The sequence below is a fragment of the Periophthalmus magnuspinnatus genome, chromosome 17 (assembly GCF_009829125.3).
Source record: "Periophthalmus magnuspinnatus isolate fPerMag1 chromosome 17, fPerMag1.2.pri, whole genome shotgun sequence".
Lineage (NCBI taxonomy): Eukaryota > Metazoa > Chordata > Actinopteri > Gobiiformes > Gobiidae > Periophthalmus > Periophthalmus magnuspinnatus.
This window is the reverse complement of record NC_047142.1, coordinates 29,947,797-29,963,367: the sequence shown is the minus strand read 5'-3', so window position 1 is coordinate 29,963,367 and position 15,571 is coordinate 29,947,797. Positions and strand designations below refer to the sequence as shown.

At 41.9% G+C, this 15,571-nt stretch overlaps 1 protein-coding gene across 1 annotated transcript in view; it reads left to right on the top strand.

Annotated features, from left to right (window-relative positions):
- Positions 1 to 15,571, top strand: part of atp1a2a (ATPase Na+/K+ transporting subunit alpha 2a) — a 169,896-nt gene that overhangs the window by 40,545 nt on the left and 113,780 nt on the right. Inside the window, exons 5-8 of the mRNA XM_055228471.1 lie at positions 813 to 926; positions 4,742 to 4,876; positions 9,019 to 9,136; positions 15,235 to 15,503. Coding sequence (XP_055084446.1) covers positions 813 to 926; positions 4,742 to 4,876; positions 9,019 to 9,136; positions 15,235 to 15,503 — 636 coding nt within the window. The remainder of the gene's footprint in view (positions 1 to 812; positions 927 to 4,741; positions 4,877 to 9,018; positions 9,137 to 15,234; positions 15,504 to 15,571) is intronic.

Here is a 15,571-nt window from a genome sequence, read left to right as displayed (position 1 = left end):
CTCCCTCCCTCCTCTCTTCTTGCATTCCTCCTCTCACTCCTGCACTTCTTCCTGCTCTTTCTCTCCTCTCCTCTCTCTCCTTCCTCCTCCTCCTCGCCCTCTCCTTCCTCCTCCTTGCCCTCTCCTTTGTCCTCTTCCTCTCCCTCTCCCCCTCCTGTCTTCCCTCCTTCCTCCTCTCCCTCTTCCTGACGCACCTCTCCTTCCTCCTCCTCTCCCTCTTCCTGTCTCTCCTCTCCTTCCTCCTCCTCACCCTCTCCTTCCTCCTCTTTTCTCCTTATTCCTCTCCCTCCTCCTCTTCTCTCCTTATTCCTCTCCCTCCTCCTCCTCGCCCTCCTCCTCCTTGCACTCTCCTTCCTCCTCTCCCTCCTCTCTCCCTGCTTATCCTTTCTCCTCTCCCTCCTCCTCTCTTTCCTCCTCTCCCTCCTCTTTCTTGGCCTCTCCTTCCTCTTCGGCCTCTTCTTCCTCTCCCTTCTCCTTCCTCCTCCTCCTCGCCCTCTCCTTCATCCTCTCTTCTCTCCTTCCCCCTCTTTGCCCTCTCTTTACTCCTCTCCTTCCTCCTCTAACTCTTCCTCCTCCTCGGCCTCTCTTTCCTCCTCTTCCTCTCCCTCCTCCTCTCTCTTCTTTCCTTCCTCCTCTCCCTCCTCTCCCTCCTTGGCCTCTCCTTCCTCGGCCTCTCCTTCCTCCTCTTCCTCTCCCTCCTCCTTTCTCTTCTTTCCTTCCTCCTCTCCCTCCTCTCCCTCCTTGGCCTCTCCTTCCTCCTCTTCCTCTCCCTCCTCCCCCTCTTCCTCTTCTTTGTCCTCTTCATCTTTCAGTTGTACCTGGGCGTGGTTCTTGCGGCTGTGGTCATCATCACTGGGTGCTTCTCCTACTTCCAGGAGGCCAAGAGCTCTCGCATCATGGACTCCTTCAAGAAGATGGTTCCTCAGGTGAGTGGAGCGTCCCCTACTGTCTGTGCACATCCCTGCGCTCTCTGGCTTCAGCACAGATCTCATAAGTCTCACAAAAGAGCGTGTTTTCCCAGTTTGAGCCTTTTGCAGAATTTGTGTCAATCATGCTAGTTGTTAGCTTGCCAGAAACAGTTAAAAATGTCATCAGTCAGTTTATGCCATAGTTGGCCATTTATTTAAGTTAAATAGAGAGTTTCACATCTTTTACTTTTAGAAACCCAATTGATGCAGTACTCTTGGACAGGAGCGTCAAACTAATTTTCACTGAGGGCCACGTCTGCAAAATGGCCGCCATCAAGGGCCAGATGTAACTGCAACAGTGTAAATATCACTAAATGTAACCGAATGTCATGTAAAATAAATGCAATTACTTTTTAACTTGTTAAATAATGGTTTCTGTGATAAAGTAACATTTTTAAAAGTGTGTTTCTGGTTGGGACACACCTGCTCACACACCTTCAGCACTGCTTCAAATATGGCCTTTTACAGCCTTTTGGCTGTTGTTGGACAGTTGTTGTTTTTCTTGCAGACTAACTTTTGCATAATTAGCTCCACGTTAGGTGTCAAAATGTCGACGTAGATTGTACCGACCCCGCCTCATGACACAAAAAACATACAGGTTTTTCTCCTCAAAGCACAAACTTGTATTCACTTTCACCTTTCTTCCTTCCAACTTCCTTCCATGCCAACAATTTTCCTCTTCATGAGCATTTTGTGATGATCATTTGCAAATATTTCTCAGTTCCACTTGCTGGGAAAATCTCATTAGTTTATTGTCAGTGCACACATTGAAGCAGCATAGACTTTTTTTTTTTAAATGACAGTCATGCCTTTTAATTTATCTTCTCACGGGCCAGATAAAATGACGTGGCAGGCTGCATTTGGCCCCCGGGCCTTGAGTTTGACACATGTGCTCTAGGGCGTTATTTATCAGGCGTTTTGCTCACAAGCTAACCATAGACATAGCTAACTTGCTAGCCGCCGCATTCCAAATAGGAAGTGAGCATGGGTGCACTGTCAGACTCGTCACTTTGGTCTTAAAATGGTCGTAAACATGCTAATAGTAGAACGAAAAACAAATGAACGACACAAATTCTTACAGAGACGCTAAAAAAGATGTGGCGCAATTTTCATCCTATGACTGAATGAATGTGTTTTGCCAAAATGCACAAAATCTGAGACAAAGAAAATGAAAATGAAGTTTATCACAACTATGAGAGCTACAGCAGTATAGTACTTTAGAGACACTTGTGCACACTCTCTTCAAGACAGATGCTCCAGTGTGTGCACAATAAGGCATTTGACAGTGATTTCAAAACTGTTTTAAAAAGAACCAACAAGGACAGATAAGATAATAACATTTTTCAAAGCAGCAGTAATAAAATATAAAGTATTTATCTGCGACACATTGGCCCTGACTCCCACTGAACCGGAGCCTTGTACAGCAGCTGTCCATCAAGGTGGGCCTTTACGAGTCTGTCCCATGTCCTAAAGCAGAGACTGAGAGGGCCTGTCACCACAGCGCTGAATATAGCTGAAGTAAATATAGATGATAAATGATAAGACTGAAACTAACCACTGACACAAAAACCCGAGAAAATAGCAGAATAAAACACTTTCGTTTAGTTTGCATCTATAATCAGCCATAGAAGTTATTAATTCAATGTTTTACAGCTTAAATCTTATCCTATAGCCCAAAAATACCCCCAAATTTCCATGTAGTGCAAAGAAAAGTACACACGACCGTAAAAAAGTATAGTTCCAGCTTCATATATTGAATGATCGAAGCTGATTTAGTGATCATGGTTACAGGCGCACACTTTTTCATGCACATATTCTCTCAACCCGTGATCCTAAAGCTGTTATAAGTTTTCATGACTCCCGGTCACATGCTCCTCAAACCAAACGCCACGAGCCACGTCCTGAGGTAGAGCAGACGTTAATATGCAACAACACGTACAATTCAACAGCCCATAGGAGCAGAGGCAGGTAAACTTTTTAAACAAACTATTTTATCAGCTGAAATAACAAACACGTAGCAATAGTAACACGCCCACAAACTGCACATGATATTTTTTAGTTTATACTCGCAGTTTTGCACATGGAGGCCGTAAATATTATACATTCAAATCTGTTAAAAGGCCATATTACGGTACTTTTGACCTGCATTATAATGTTGTGTGAACTCATAGGGCTCCACTGTGTTTTTAAACTTTACACACCTAAAGGTAAAAGGAGCTGTTAACTTGGAAACTACCACTTGATGACATCAAAAGGTGGAACAGAGCATTTTGAGCTTTGGAGATGTAGACAGACTAATAATAAAGAGTTATTCAAACATGTGTGAATGAAACAAAACACAACTCCAGGTGTGTTTTTGATGAGGGAACAGGATTATAACATGGCTAAAAGCTCACAAGAGTATATTATGTGTAATATAGGACCTTTAACCTTGATGTTAACCTTGACGTTTGGCTCATATTTAACTTATTATCTGTGTATGTGTCGCTGTGTAGATGACAAGCTCTTGTGAGTGTGTGCAGAAACATCAGGGCATACGCATATCGAATTTTGACGTAAATTTGTCTCCGACTCAAATTGGAGCATCACAAAGAGAGTGCGTTTAGTGATGTTTGCCGACCTCCTCCAGCGCTCCCATAATTCTTTAATCTGTTGAGTCTAATCTCTCTCCCCTTTCACTTACCTTCTGCCTGTGGCTCGGCTTCTGCTCTGAATCCTTTGCTTCCTCTAAACTTACACGTCTAGACGTTCTTTTCTTTCATAGTTTAATGAACACATTTGCCGCTCTGCAGGCTTGACTTTGATACGGAAATAAGAGGCTTTAGACAAGTAAATAACTGCTTGTTATGGACGTCTGACTTTAAAATCTATCTGGTTTTATGAAGTGCTTTTGCTCAAAGTTATCTTAAAGTCGGATTTGGGTTTTTCATGGTGAAATTCATCGAAAAATTAAGAATATATCATGATCAGTCTTGAAACTGGAACTGTTGACCAGCATTTAGCGTGGCGTAATGTGGCACATGTTGGAAGGTATGTAAATATCGTCCATCCATTTTTTTCCACTTATCCTGCGGCGGGTCGCAGGAGCAGCAGTCTAAGTAGGGACTCCCAGACTTCCCACACCCCAGACACTTCCTTCAGCTCCACCAGTGGGGCCCTAGGTGTTCCCAGGCCAGTCAAAAGACATAGTCCCTCCAGCGTGTCTTCCCTGGAGCCTCCTGCCGTTGGGACATGCTCGGAACACTTCCACAGGGAGGTGTCCAGGAGGCATCCGGAACAGACGCTCGAACCACCTCAGTGACTCTCCTCCAAACTCCTCCCGTGTGACTGAGCTACTCACCCTATCTCTAAGGGATAAGGATTGCTAAATGGATTCCCGCTATTGGCATTGTTTTGTTACTTTCTTTGTGTCACCCACTTCACCAATGAATGTGACCAAGGCCAAAAGTGAAGCATTCTGCCAAACTATGACTCTTAATAATTGTTTTGCAGGGTTTCAGATGACAGCTAAAATGAATATTGTTGTTTGTAGTAATACAGGAAGTTAGGGGGTTTTGTCATTAATAAAATCTGGTTAATTTGTGCATTTGCCTTTTGAATATTTCAGGGCAAAGTACAATGTAATCAATAGGAAAAACTGTCTTGCCTCCATCTGAGTGTTCATCATCACATTTTATAATCTGAAAAGAACATGATCCAACATAAGAGATTATACAGCAGACAAAAGCACAGTTTGACTTGTGTATCACCCTCCTCTTCCTCTGGCTGTGCAGCAAGCCCTGGTGATCCGTGAGGGTGAGAAGATGCAGATCAACGCCGAGCTGGTGGTGCAGGGAGACCTGGTGGAGATCAAGGGAGGGGACAGGATCCCAGCCGACCTCAGGGTTGTGTCCTCCAGCGGCTGCAAGGTACAAACCAGGCACACAAGCACCCAAGGGACCCATGCACCTAACACTCAAACACCCAGGGGACAAGGTACTGACTAGGGAACCAGCACCTATTACACCCAAGCACCCATGGGACCACTCACTTTCACTGACTAAGACTAGGTAGAGTAGGTAAGTAAATATTTTGGATACACATATTTCCTCTCAAATAATAAAAACTAAGTGGTCACATTTTCATATAGCACATTTCCTTCACGCCACTCAAAACACTTTTACATCAAGGAACCACTCACTCACTCATCTGTGGGAGCTGGAATCACACCGCTCTACTCATGATGCTTATGTTGAGAGTGGGATTCGAACTGCCAACCTTTAGATCATTGGACAAACACCGACCTACTGAGCTACTGTTGCCCACTGCTGAACATACACTACTACTGTACATGTCCCATCAAATAATCACAACTCATTACAGTCACAATACAAATATATTTTCTGGTTGACTAGAACCTAATTGATTTAGTCGACTACAAAAATTATCTACTCTAATCTAAAAACCATCTAATCTAAAAACCAAGACTAAAACTAAATAAAATCCCTTGCCAAAAGTAACACTGCCAGGCCCCATCACCCAGGGACTCGCAGAACCTGTCCCTGGGCCTCTTTTCTCCATGTAATCCCTCACACCTCCAGATCATAAAGTCTATGGTAAGAAACCAGAGGGTAGCCGTAGGGTGAACATCACTCCACTTTTCACTTCATTTTGATTTTGACTTTTGGGTATTAGCCATAGGTAGAGAAGAGTAAACTACACATTTTGCTCATGGCAAAGATTCTGAAACAGTTGATGGAAGAATTTATATAGTCTCAAAAGAAGTACAATTTGGGGATTTTGCTCCAATGGTTCTGTGCACGATTTGGTTTGATGCAAAAAGGATGGATCAATGAAGGTACCGTAATAAAGCCATCACTGGTGCTAATGCTAATGCTAATGCTAATGTGTATCATAACCCATTAATATTAAGGCAAAAAATAGGTTTATTTACGGCATTTTAATCCCATTTAAAGGTGAACTGTGTAACTTTGGAGATGTTCGCCACCTGCTTGTCTCCACAACCATGTTTTTCCTTTGCCTGAGATGTTGCACAGTATGGCATTAAAGTTGTCTAGCTTTCATTTATTTAATTACAAATGTTTTTTATTGCTGAAAAACATGCATTATTACTGTGAGCAGGGTGATCTCTCCACAGATCTATCCTGTTACTTGGCCCCATGACATCAGCTGCTTGTCTCCATGGAGATAGAGTGGTTTATACCATACTGCGGAATATTCTAGAGCTGGTTTTACAATATATCTGTACTAGGGCAAATCGTATTCTACTTTATGAAAAATATTGATGCTGCTGCTCTAAATTGACATTGTTTTCTTGATGATTACCTGGATTTTACAAACTTCAGAGTGTCCTTTATTTCCCCGGTCTGTGATTGGACACTACGTAGATAGTGTGGTTTGCAGATAAAGACGTTTAGATTAGAAAAGTTAATCCCTGTTCAATGAATCTGACTCTGTTAACCTCAGAAGTGTTTATGGCATTTAGCACGAGCACTGCACAGCTCGTCTGTAATCTCACTCAGATTATAGAACAGTCACTCTACATATGCTCAAGTCAAAATACGCAAACACAATCATTCATCTGGACAAAGATGAACAATTTGTAAATGAAAAAGTGCAGCTCAAATGCACTTAAAGAGGGGGTATTTTACTTCTATGGGGTATTAAAGAGGGGTATTTTACTTCTATGGGGTATTAAAGAGGGGTATTTTACTTCTATGAGGTATTAAAGAGGGGTATTTTACTTCTATGGGGTATTAAAGAGGGGTATTTTACTTCTATGGGGTATTAAAGAGGGGTATTTTACTTCTAAGAGATATTAAAGAGGAGGTATTTTACTTCTATGAGGTATTAAAGAGGATGTATTTTACTTCTATGGGGTATTAAAGAGGGGGTATTTTACTTCTATGAGGTATTAAAGAGGAGGTATTTTACTTCTATGGGGTATTAAAGAGGGGGTACTTTACTTCTATGGGGTATTAAAGAGGGGGTATTTTACTTCTATGGGGTATTACAGAAGGGGTATTTTACTTCTATGGGGTATTAAAGAGGGGGTATTTTACTTCTATGGGGTATTAAAGAGGGGGTACTTTACTTCTATGGGGTATTAAAAAGGGGTATTTTACTTCTATGGGGTATTAAAGAGGGGGTATTTTACTTCTATGGGGTATTAATTGTAACACATAACATATTCAGATCACTATGTTACTTTTTTATTGTTTTGAAAATGTTATATTGACCCAAAACAATATATCAACATGTTTTAAGTTTCACTTTCGTTTTTCACACTGAGCCTCCTTGCTCTTTGCTCTCCGTGCTAAGTCACTTACCCTTAAGAGCGTGACCACAACACAATCAGCTGCATCTCACTAATGAAACTACTGCACATCACATCAGGACTGTGAAGTTGTAGTCTATTGTTTTGTGTCCTGCTCTAGTATATTTATTGAAAATTGCTCAGATAAGCATGGATGACAGATAAAACCTCTTCAGGCAGGTTTTTGATGAGGGAACATTATGACATGAGAAAAAAGTAGATTTTGCATAATACTGGGGCTTTAAGTTCAATATTCTGTGTGTGATGGTTGACTCTATTGTCTGTGTCTTTCAAAATGATGATATCTTCAGAGTTTCATGGTAACTGACACTGTCCTCTTGTGAGTGAGCCACATCACAGCTCATCACATCAATCAAGTGCTAACTTTTATTTTTCTCCCTCTGCTCTCTCTCTGCAATCTGTTTCCTCTCCTCTCTTCTCCCTCTCCTCTCTCTCACCGTCTTGTCCCCTCTCTTCTCCCCTCCCATTCCCACTTCCCTCTTTTCTCTCCTCTCTCTTTGTCTCTCTCCCCCTCACACTCTCTCTGCCCACTCCCATCTTTTTTCCTCTCATCTCTCTCTCCTTTTTCTCATCTCCCTCCCCTCTTTTTCTCTGTTCTCTTCTCTCTTTCTCTCTCTCTATATCTGACCCTCTCCCCCTTTTCCCTCACTCTCTCTTCTCTCTCTCTCTCTGTCTCTCTCTCCTTCTTCTCACTCCCTCCCTTTCCCTCCTCCCTCTTTGCTCCCCTCTCTCTTTATCTCTCTCCCCCTCACCCTCTCTCTGCCCGGTTCCCTCTTTCGCTCTCTGACCTCTCTCTCCTTTATCTTGTCTCCCTCACCTCTTTTTCTCCCCCCTCTCTCCCCCTCTCCTCTCCCCCTTTTCCCTCCTCTCTCTTCCCTCTCTCTGTCCCTCTCTGCTGTCCTCTCCCTCTGTCTCTCTCTCTTCTCATCTCCTCCCTCTCTCTCTTCTCTCTCTCTCTCTGTCGCTCTCCTCTCCTTCCTCTCACTCTTCTCTCTCTCTGTCTCTCTCTCTCTCATCTCTCTTCTCTCTCTTTGTCTCTCTCCTCACTCATCTCTCTCTCCTCTCACTCTTCTCTCTCTCTGTCTCTCTCCTCACTCTTCTCTCTCTCCTCTCACTCTCCTCTCTCTCTGTCTCTCTCTCCTCTCCTCCCTCCCTCTCTGTCTCTCTCTCACCTCTCCTTCCTCTCACTCTTCTCTCTCTGTTCTCTCTCCCTCTCACTCTTCTCTCTCTGTCTCTCTCTCCTCTCCTCCCTCTCACTCTTCTCTCTCTCTGTCTCTCTCTCCCTCTTCTCTCTCTTTCTCTGTCTCCTTTCCTTCCTCTCACTCTTCTCTCTCTTTCTCCTCTTCTCTTCTACCTCTCACTCTTCCCTCTCTCTGTCTCACTCTCCTCTCCCCCTCTCACTCTTCTCTCTGTCTCTCTCCCCTCTCCTCCCTCTCACTCTTCTCTCTTTCTGTCTCTTTCTCTCCTCTCCTTTCTCTCACTCTTCTCTCTCTGTCTCTGTTTCCTCTCCTTCCTCTCACTCTTTCCTCTCTCTGTCTTTCTCTCCTCCCTCTTCCTCTTCTCTCTCTCCTGTGTCTCTCTCTCCTCTCTCCCGGTCGCTCTCCTCTCCTGTCCTCCCTCTTTCTCTCTCTCCCTGTCCCTCTCTTCTCTCCGCCCTCTCTCTCCTCCTCTCTCTTCTCTCTCTCCTCCTCTCTCTTCTCTCTCTCTCTTCAGGTGGATAACTCCTCCCTGACGGGGGAGTCGGAGCCTCAGACCCGTTCTCCAGACTTCACCCATGAGAACCCTCTGGAGACGAGGAACATCTGCTTCTTCTCCACCAACTGTGTGGAGGGTCAGTGAGCCACAGCTGCAGTGAGGGGCTCCCATGGGTGCTGTGGGTGCTGTACAAACACCTGGACACTACACTACACTGCACCACCCACGACATGAGTATTTTCCCCATGTATTTGAACAAAACGAGTCTTGCCCCAGTGCACATATATTGTACAAGCAGCTCTTAAGGTCAAAATAAGTCTGCTGATCCCCGTCACAACTAAACCCTGCTCTGGTCTTTGACAGTTGGGAAAAGTGCTTATAAACTCATCACTGTGAATAATTAGGATGCTCAGAATGCAGAAGGTGAGGAATAACTTTGGCCCACTGCAAACTGTTTTGAACTAGTTCTGTTTTTTGTTAAAAATCAGACCAGGTTAGGTTGGTGACAGAGCAGAGTTTTGCTGTGATGACAAAGCTAATAACAACTACCATGCTAAAGCGCACTTCCTGCTTTTTAGACAATAAAATGCTTTCTAATACAGACAGAACACAGCTGACTTACTTTAACCTCAGGAGCTGCTTATACAAATATCTGTACTGGGACAGGACACATTTTGCTCAGATTCTTGGGACAGCGCGCAGGTACAGTGCCTTTAATCTCACTATTGACTCTTCTCTTTGTAAAGATTTCAGCTTAGACTTATTTTCCAAGATTGACAAATGCACGTAATTCTCCAGGGCTGAAGCCCTCTCAGAGTGTGGCCTGAATACTGAACAGTTCCAACTCATTATTTATTCTTAGCGTAAAGTCGTTCGTCAATCAACAAAGCCCCTTTGACCACTACGGATGAAACGGCGCAGATATAGGGCTGCTCGGTCTGTCAGGCGTTTCGCTCAGATGTACGTATTAAAACTGTCAGTGCGGTGTCCATATTTAAATAATCTGCGTCGTCAGAATATTTCCTGGCTGTAGATCTAAAGAGCAGAGACTGGACCAAGATTAAGCAGGAATTAATCATCAAAATGCATTAAATTAAAGTCATAAAATATACAAGAAATATATGTGGAAAGAATTATAAGGAAGCTAATCTTAAAGTAATACACCAGTATCCAAAACAGAGTCCACACTGACATCGCCCTGTGTATTTATACAGTGAGAGGGTCTCACCTTGAGCCACAACCAAATATGTTTGTCCAGCACATGTGTTACAAAGGAGCTCATTGGTCACTCATCATTTTGAACAAAATGACACTGCTCAAATCAAAACTGCCAAAGTTACACATCCACTGCTCTGTACTTCACTCTACAGTTTTATTTTCTTAATCGGTGAGGTAGGATTCAGCAGTATTGTGTCATTTTGTTATAAATAACAAATAAATCAAAATGTGCAGCTCACTAGTGTGAGGTGCTGACAGCATGCAGCTCTTTGTTGTGATACGTCAGCTCACTTTAGGCTCTGCAGTTTTCCAACGCTGAAGTCAGCAGAGTTCTTTCTTTTATAAAGTTGTTTTATCAATTTAAAATGTCCAGATTATAACAAAGATCCACAGGTGTGTTAGATTATAACTACAGAACACACACAAATACACCACAAATATGGGCCTGTAGCTGATTTCAGATCATGAGTTAGGAGCACTTTGTCATGGGGCAATATCACAGTGGCAGAATCAAGTGTTTGGGACTGTGTCAGGCAGTTGTTTCCCATGATTCTTAGTAACAAGGTGCCTGATTGAAAATCAGTGAATCTGTCTCTGAGACTATGTAAAATGAATAGATGATACTTTACTGTCTCATTTATTTCTTATTTAGTAGCTTATGATGCATGATCCAGGGCCGGCTCTGAATGTGCCATTGGGGCCCTCACCACTTCAGTGTCACGTATTCATATTTGAGAAAATTAAGACATCATCACAACCAGTTTTAAAGAGACTGAAAATTTTAGAGGCTCACAACAGCCACAGGTGTAAGTGTAGAAACATGTAGGGAAGGGGGTCTGACAGAAAATTTTATTTATTCTGCACATATTTTCTTGATTTGGTTTCTCTGTGCATTTTAATGTGTTCCAGTTGACTAAAGTGGGCTTACATTTATCAATTCTTTATGTAATAAAATGCAAACTTGGATAGATGTACTTAAGCAAGAGTACACTTACTTCAAAATCATATCATTCAAGAAGCACAAAGTAGTGATTCAAGTTAAGAGAAACATCCTGGACATGACATCAGATTTATAATCATCAGATCATTTAGACTGAACATTAAATAAGAGAAGATTTTAGGATCACAGCATTTATTTGAATGCAGAGCTGAGTTACGGGACATAAATTTGCATACAAAATGAAAGGAGATTTCGCGTAAAGACACATATCAATGATGCACATGTGCAGAGGTGACCATGAAGCTGCACATTCACTGTTCTGCACATTAAGCTCAACTGTAATCACATGTGACTGTCACATGAAATATACAAATATTTAGAACTCTAAAGGTTTTTATAGTTCTCAGAGGACATCAGCAGAGTGCTTGTGTTTAGGATAGTAGCATGCTAACGTTGCTAAGTGGTGCTGGTGATTATTTGGTTGTGCTGCATTGTAACTTATTGTAATTGACAAACACATTTAACGACTGAACAGAGCGAGTTCAGAGGTTTTAAAAGAGCAAGTCCATATTAACCACAGTGTGGCTTTGGTCAAAGTAAGACAGGCAGGCAAGGCAGTTAGCCCATTAGCAGTTAGCTGATTAGCAGTTAGCACAGCTGCGAAGACAAAGTGGAAAATATTAAAACCAGGTGTTTATCTACGGTAAATACATTATATCTGAATTATCCCTGACTACAGTGATTTCAGTAGAAATTTAAAACAGCCTCAAATAAGTATTCTAAGATGAAAAGTCGGCTATACTATAAAAATCATATGAAATGAATTCGATTTACTACTATAATCAAACACCAGTAAAAACTATGTCTGGTATCAGAATCTTTACTCGGTATCGGCGAGTACTCAAGATTAAGTACTGGTACTCGTTTTGCAAAAAGTGGTATTAGTGCATCCCTATATGAGCATTCACAACATTCAGGAGTCACTCACAGGTCGTTCGTCCAGCAGATATAACAAAGGTTTCCGCCATAATCAACGTTGTTAATGTGACACAGGAGCAGTGACGCTTTAACTTCACTCACATCATCTGATATTTAGAGACAAAAGGACGAGCCACAACCAAAAACAGCCAGTGTAATAAACGGACTCCCCTGCTGTCCTCTGTCTCTCTGATGTGTGTCCTGTCTGCACGATTATACAGGTCCAGCCTCAGTGTTTTGTCCTTCTGGCTCGATAGGGTAAATTGGGGACATATTTCGAGTCCATTCTGAAAAGTCCTGTCACTAAAACTTCACTAAGAGGAAGAGAAATAAAAACACATCTAATTTTTAAAAAGGATATTTAGACTAGAATAAAACCCGAGCGCCCTGGCATGATGTAAGGGTCATTTGTCCTGTTTAGAATAAATGCAAATACAGGCCCTTTAAAAAACACCCAAGCAGATCAACGACTATTTGAAACCTTTGTATGATGGTCCTCCTTGGCGTATCTGTCCTAATAGAGCCGTTACAGTGTCAGCGGCTCATTTGTATGTGAGCACTCACTCCCTCACTCCGTCTAGATCCCCTCGGCCGCCCCTCACATCAATCACAGCCCTCACATCAATCACTGACTCAGGCTTAAACTCAGCTCCGCTCCATCCATCAGTGTCCTGCCCCTCCATCCTCACCTCTGCCTGACCCCCCCTGCAGAGTACAGCGCCCCCTGTAGACCCCAGTACAGTCTGCACGCTGCGAGCTACAGGCAAACGCGCCATCCACCATCGCTCAGTGTTTATCGTTAGGCAGAGTGCAGAGGTGGAAATGAGGGACTACTTTAATATCGTCTACATGAGTAAGAACTGGAAAACACTGTACTATTATTATTATTTTTGATTATTCTACATAAAATTTGGTTTATTTTATGAGTTGATTTCCAAATTTATATTGTGAAAAGGTCACAACTTTTTTTTGCAATTTTGTAACTTTACTGGTTGGGGCTCTATCTCCTGCTTATCTCCATGAGGATATTATTTCTTTACTTGGAATGCTCCACAGCATGGCATTAAACTTATTTATGTTATTTATTGCAATTGTGGTGTCTTTATTGCTAAAAATGACGCATCAACTGCTTGTCTTTGTAGCAACCGCTTATCTCCATAGGGATGGCTATATTTATAGTGATGGTAATGCTTTACTGTGGAACATTCCGAGCACCTCTATGGAAACAAGAAGGTTAAATTGGTTTTATTTATTCTTACTAGAGTTGTGAGATGTTCTGGCTGCTCAATCCACCTCTGGTTGTTACTCTGGATGTGTCCTCTTTAAATAGCTTCACATCACTTTCTAGTGTGTGTTTTTGGATTTGTAAAGGTTATGCATTTTCTTTATAGAACCTAGATTAGATTAGATTAGATTAGATTTATTGAAGATTGACTTGGCAGGAGACAACATTACAAGAAAACCCTAAACTGCATCAGTCAGAACATAGAAAAGATAAAACAGTTTCACAAGAAGTACCACCAAAAAAAGAAAAAAGATTTGGTTTTCCGAGTACCACCGGATCTAAACCAGGTCTATAACAGGACTATTCCAGGTCTAATCTGGGATTAAACCAGGTCTATAACAAGACTATTCCAGGGCTAATCCAGGACTAAACCAGGTCTATAACAGGACTATTCCAGGTCTAATCTAGAACTAAACCAGGTCTATAACGGGACTATTCCATGTCTAATCCAGAACTAAACCAGGTCTATAACGGGACTATTCCAGGTCTAATCTAGGACTAAACCAGGTCTATAACAGGACTATTCCAGGTCTAATCTAGGACTAAACCAGGTCTAAAAGTGGACTAACAAATGGATCAAATGAAATCTTAATTACACAAACCCACCAACAACACCAAGAGCTGTTCAAGTACCACTGTCTGAGAAACACTGAGATAAATCATAAATAAGCTTATATAAAATGTAAACATAAAATACACAAAAACAGAACCAGTATTTCCTGAAATAAATCTGGAAATCTTAGACTCACTGTCCAGCACGAGCAAAGCTAACATTCTCACTTGGGATTTAAGCACCTGCTGCTAAAACTCACCTCCACATCATCCAGAGCAGGAGAGAGGAGCCAGGGTCATAGGTCAAAAGTCAAAGTGCAGCTCGGTGACCCCCTGACCTCTGCCTACAGCTGTATCCTGTATTTATACAACAGTATTTATGTGTGTGTGTGAGCGGAATGTAAACCTGCGTGTGGAGCATGTGGACTGTGCAGGAAAATCAATTTTTTTTATCAACTGAGCCCCCAGTGACTGAACGTACCTGGGCAAATGAGGGTCTACACCGGCACAGAGAAATAAACTTACACTATAACTTGATTTAAAAATACAGGATCCTCACAACATTTTTACGTTTACGTTTGAGCAGTGTGTTATTAGCAGCTGTGGCCGACATTATGGTCAATCAGTGGAAGAGAGGATAGATTAGTGCTGTGCAAAATAATCCAAAAATTTGGGATTATTATTTTTTAGAACTGAAAAAAAAGTTTACAGTAAAAAAAAAGAAGCAATAATAGTCACGAAATATGACCTTTTGAAACTTGTAAATGCGACACAGTGGTACACTCAATTTTGTTACTTAAGTAAAAGTACAAATTTTTTCATGTGATGTTTTTACATAAGTATGAAAGTAAAAAGTAAAAGTGTTTTGCGCAAAGGTTGAGATCTAATAAAGCTTCAAAAGTAGTGATTTCGATAAAGTTTTGTACTGAATTTTGTTCAACAGAAACTACTTTTTTCTTTCCTAGCTGTTTTTATTTGTATATTTTTGTTTTGCCCAAATTATGAACGTGGTAAAAATAAACCCTCAGCCTTTTCAGTAGGTTTCAAACAATAATAAAAATACTTTTAATTTTAAGTCTTGTTCAAAAATATAGTGGAGTAGAAAGCTGCTCTCGAATGTAGTGAAGTAAAACGTATCCACTGTAAAATTTAATTAACTACGTTACTACTTTTACTTTGATACCTTCCGCCACAATGGGACTTCCTTGTTAGTAAATACAAATATATGCTTCACACAGATGCCATTTCCTCCTCTCCTCAGGTACGGCCCATGGTATTGTGATTGCGACCGGTGACCGCACGGTAATGGGGCGCATTGCTACGCTGGCCTCAGAGCTGGAGGTGCGGAGGACACCCATAAACATCGAGATCGAGCACTTCATTCACATCATCACCGGAGTGGCCGTGTTCCTGGGAGTGTCCTTCTTCGTCCTGTCCCTCATCCTCGGATACACCTGGCTCGAGGCCGTCATTTTCCTCATTGGAATCATCGTTGCTAACGTTCCTGAGGGGCTGCTGGCCACTGTCACTGTGAGTAACAACACCGTGCATACTTGCTTACTGCTTTAGTTTGTTTATATCAACCATTTGCCTGGAAT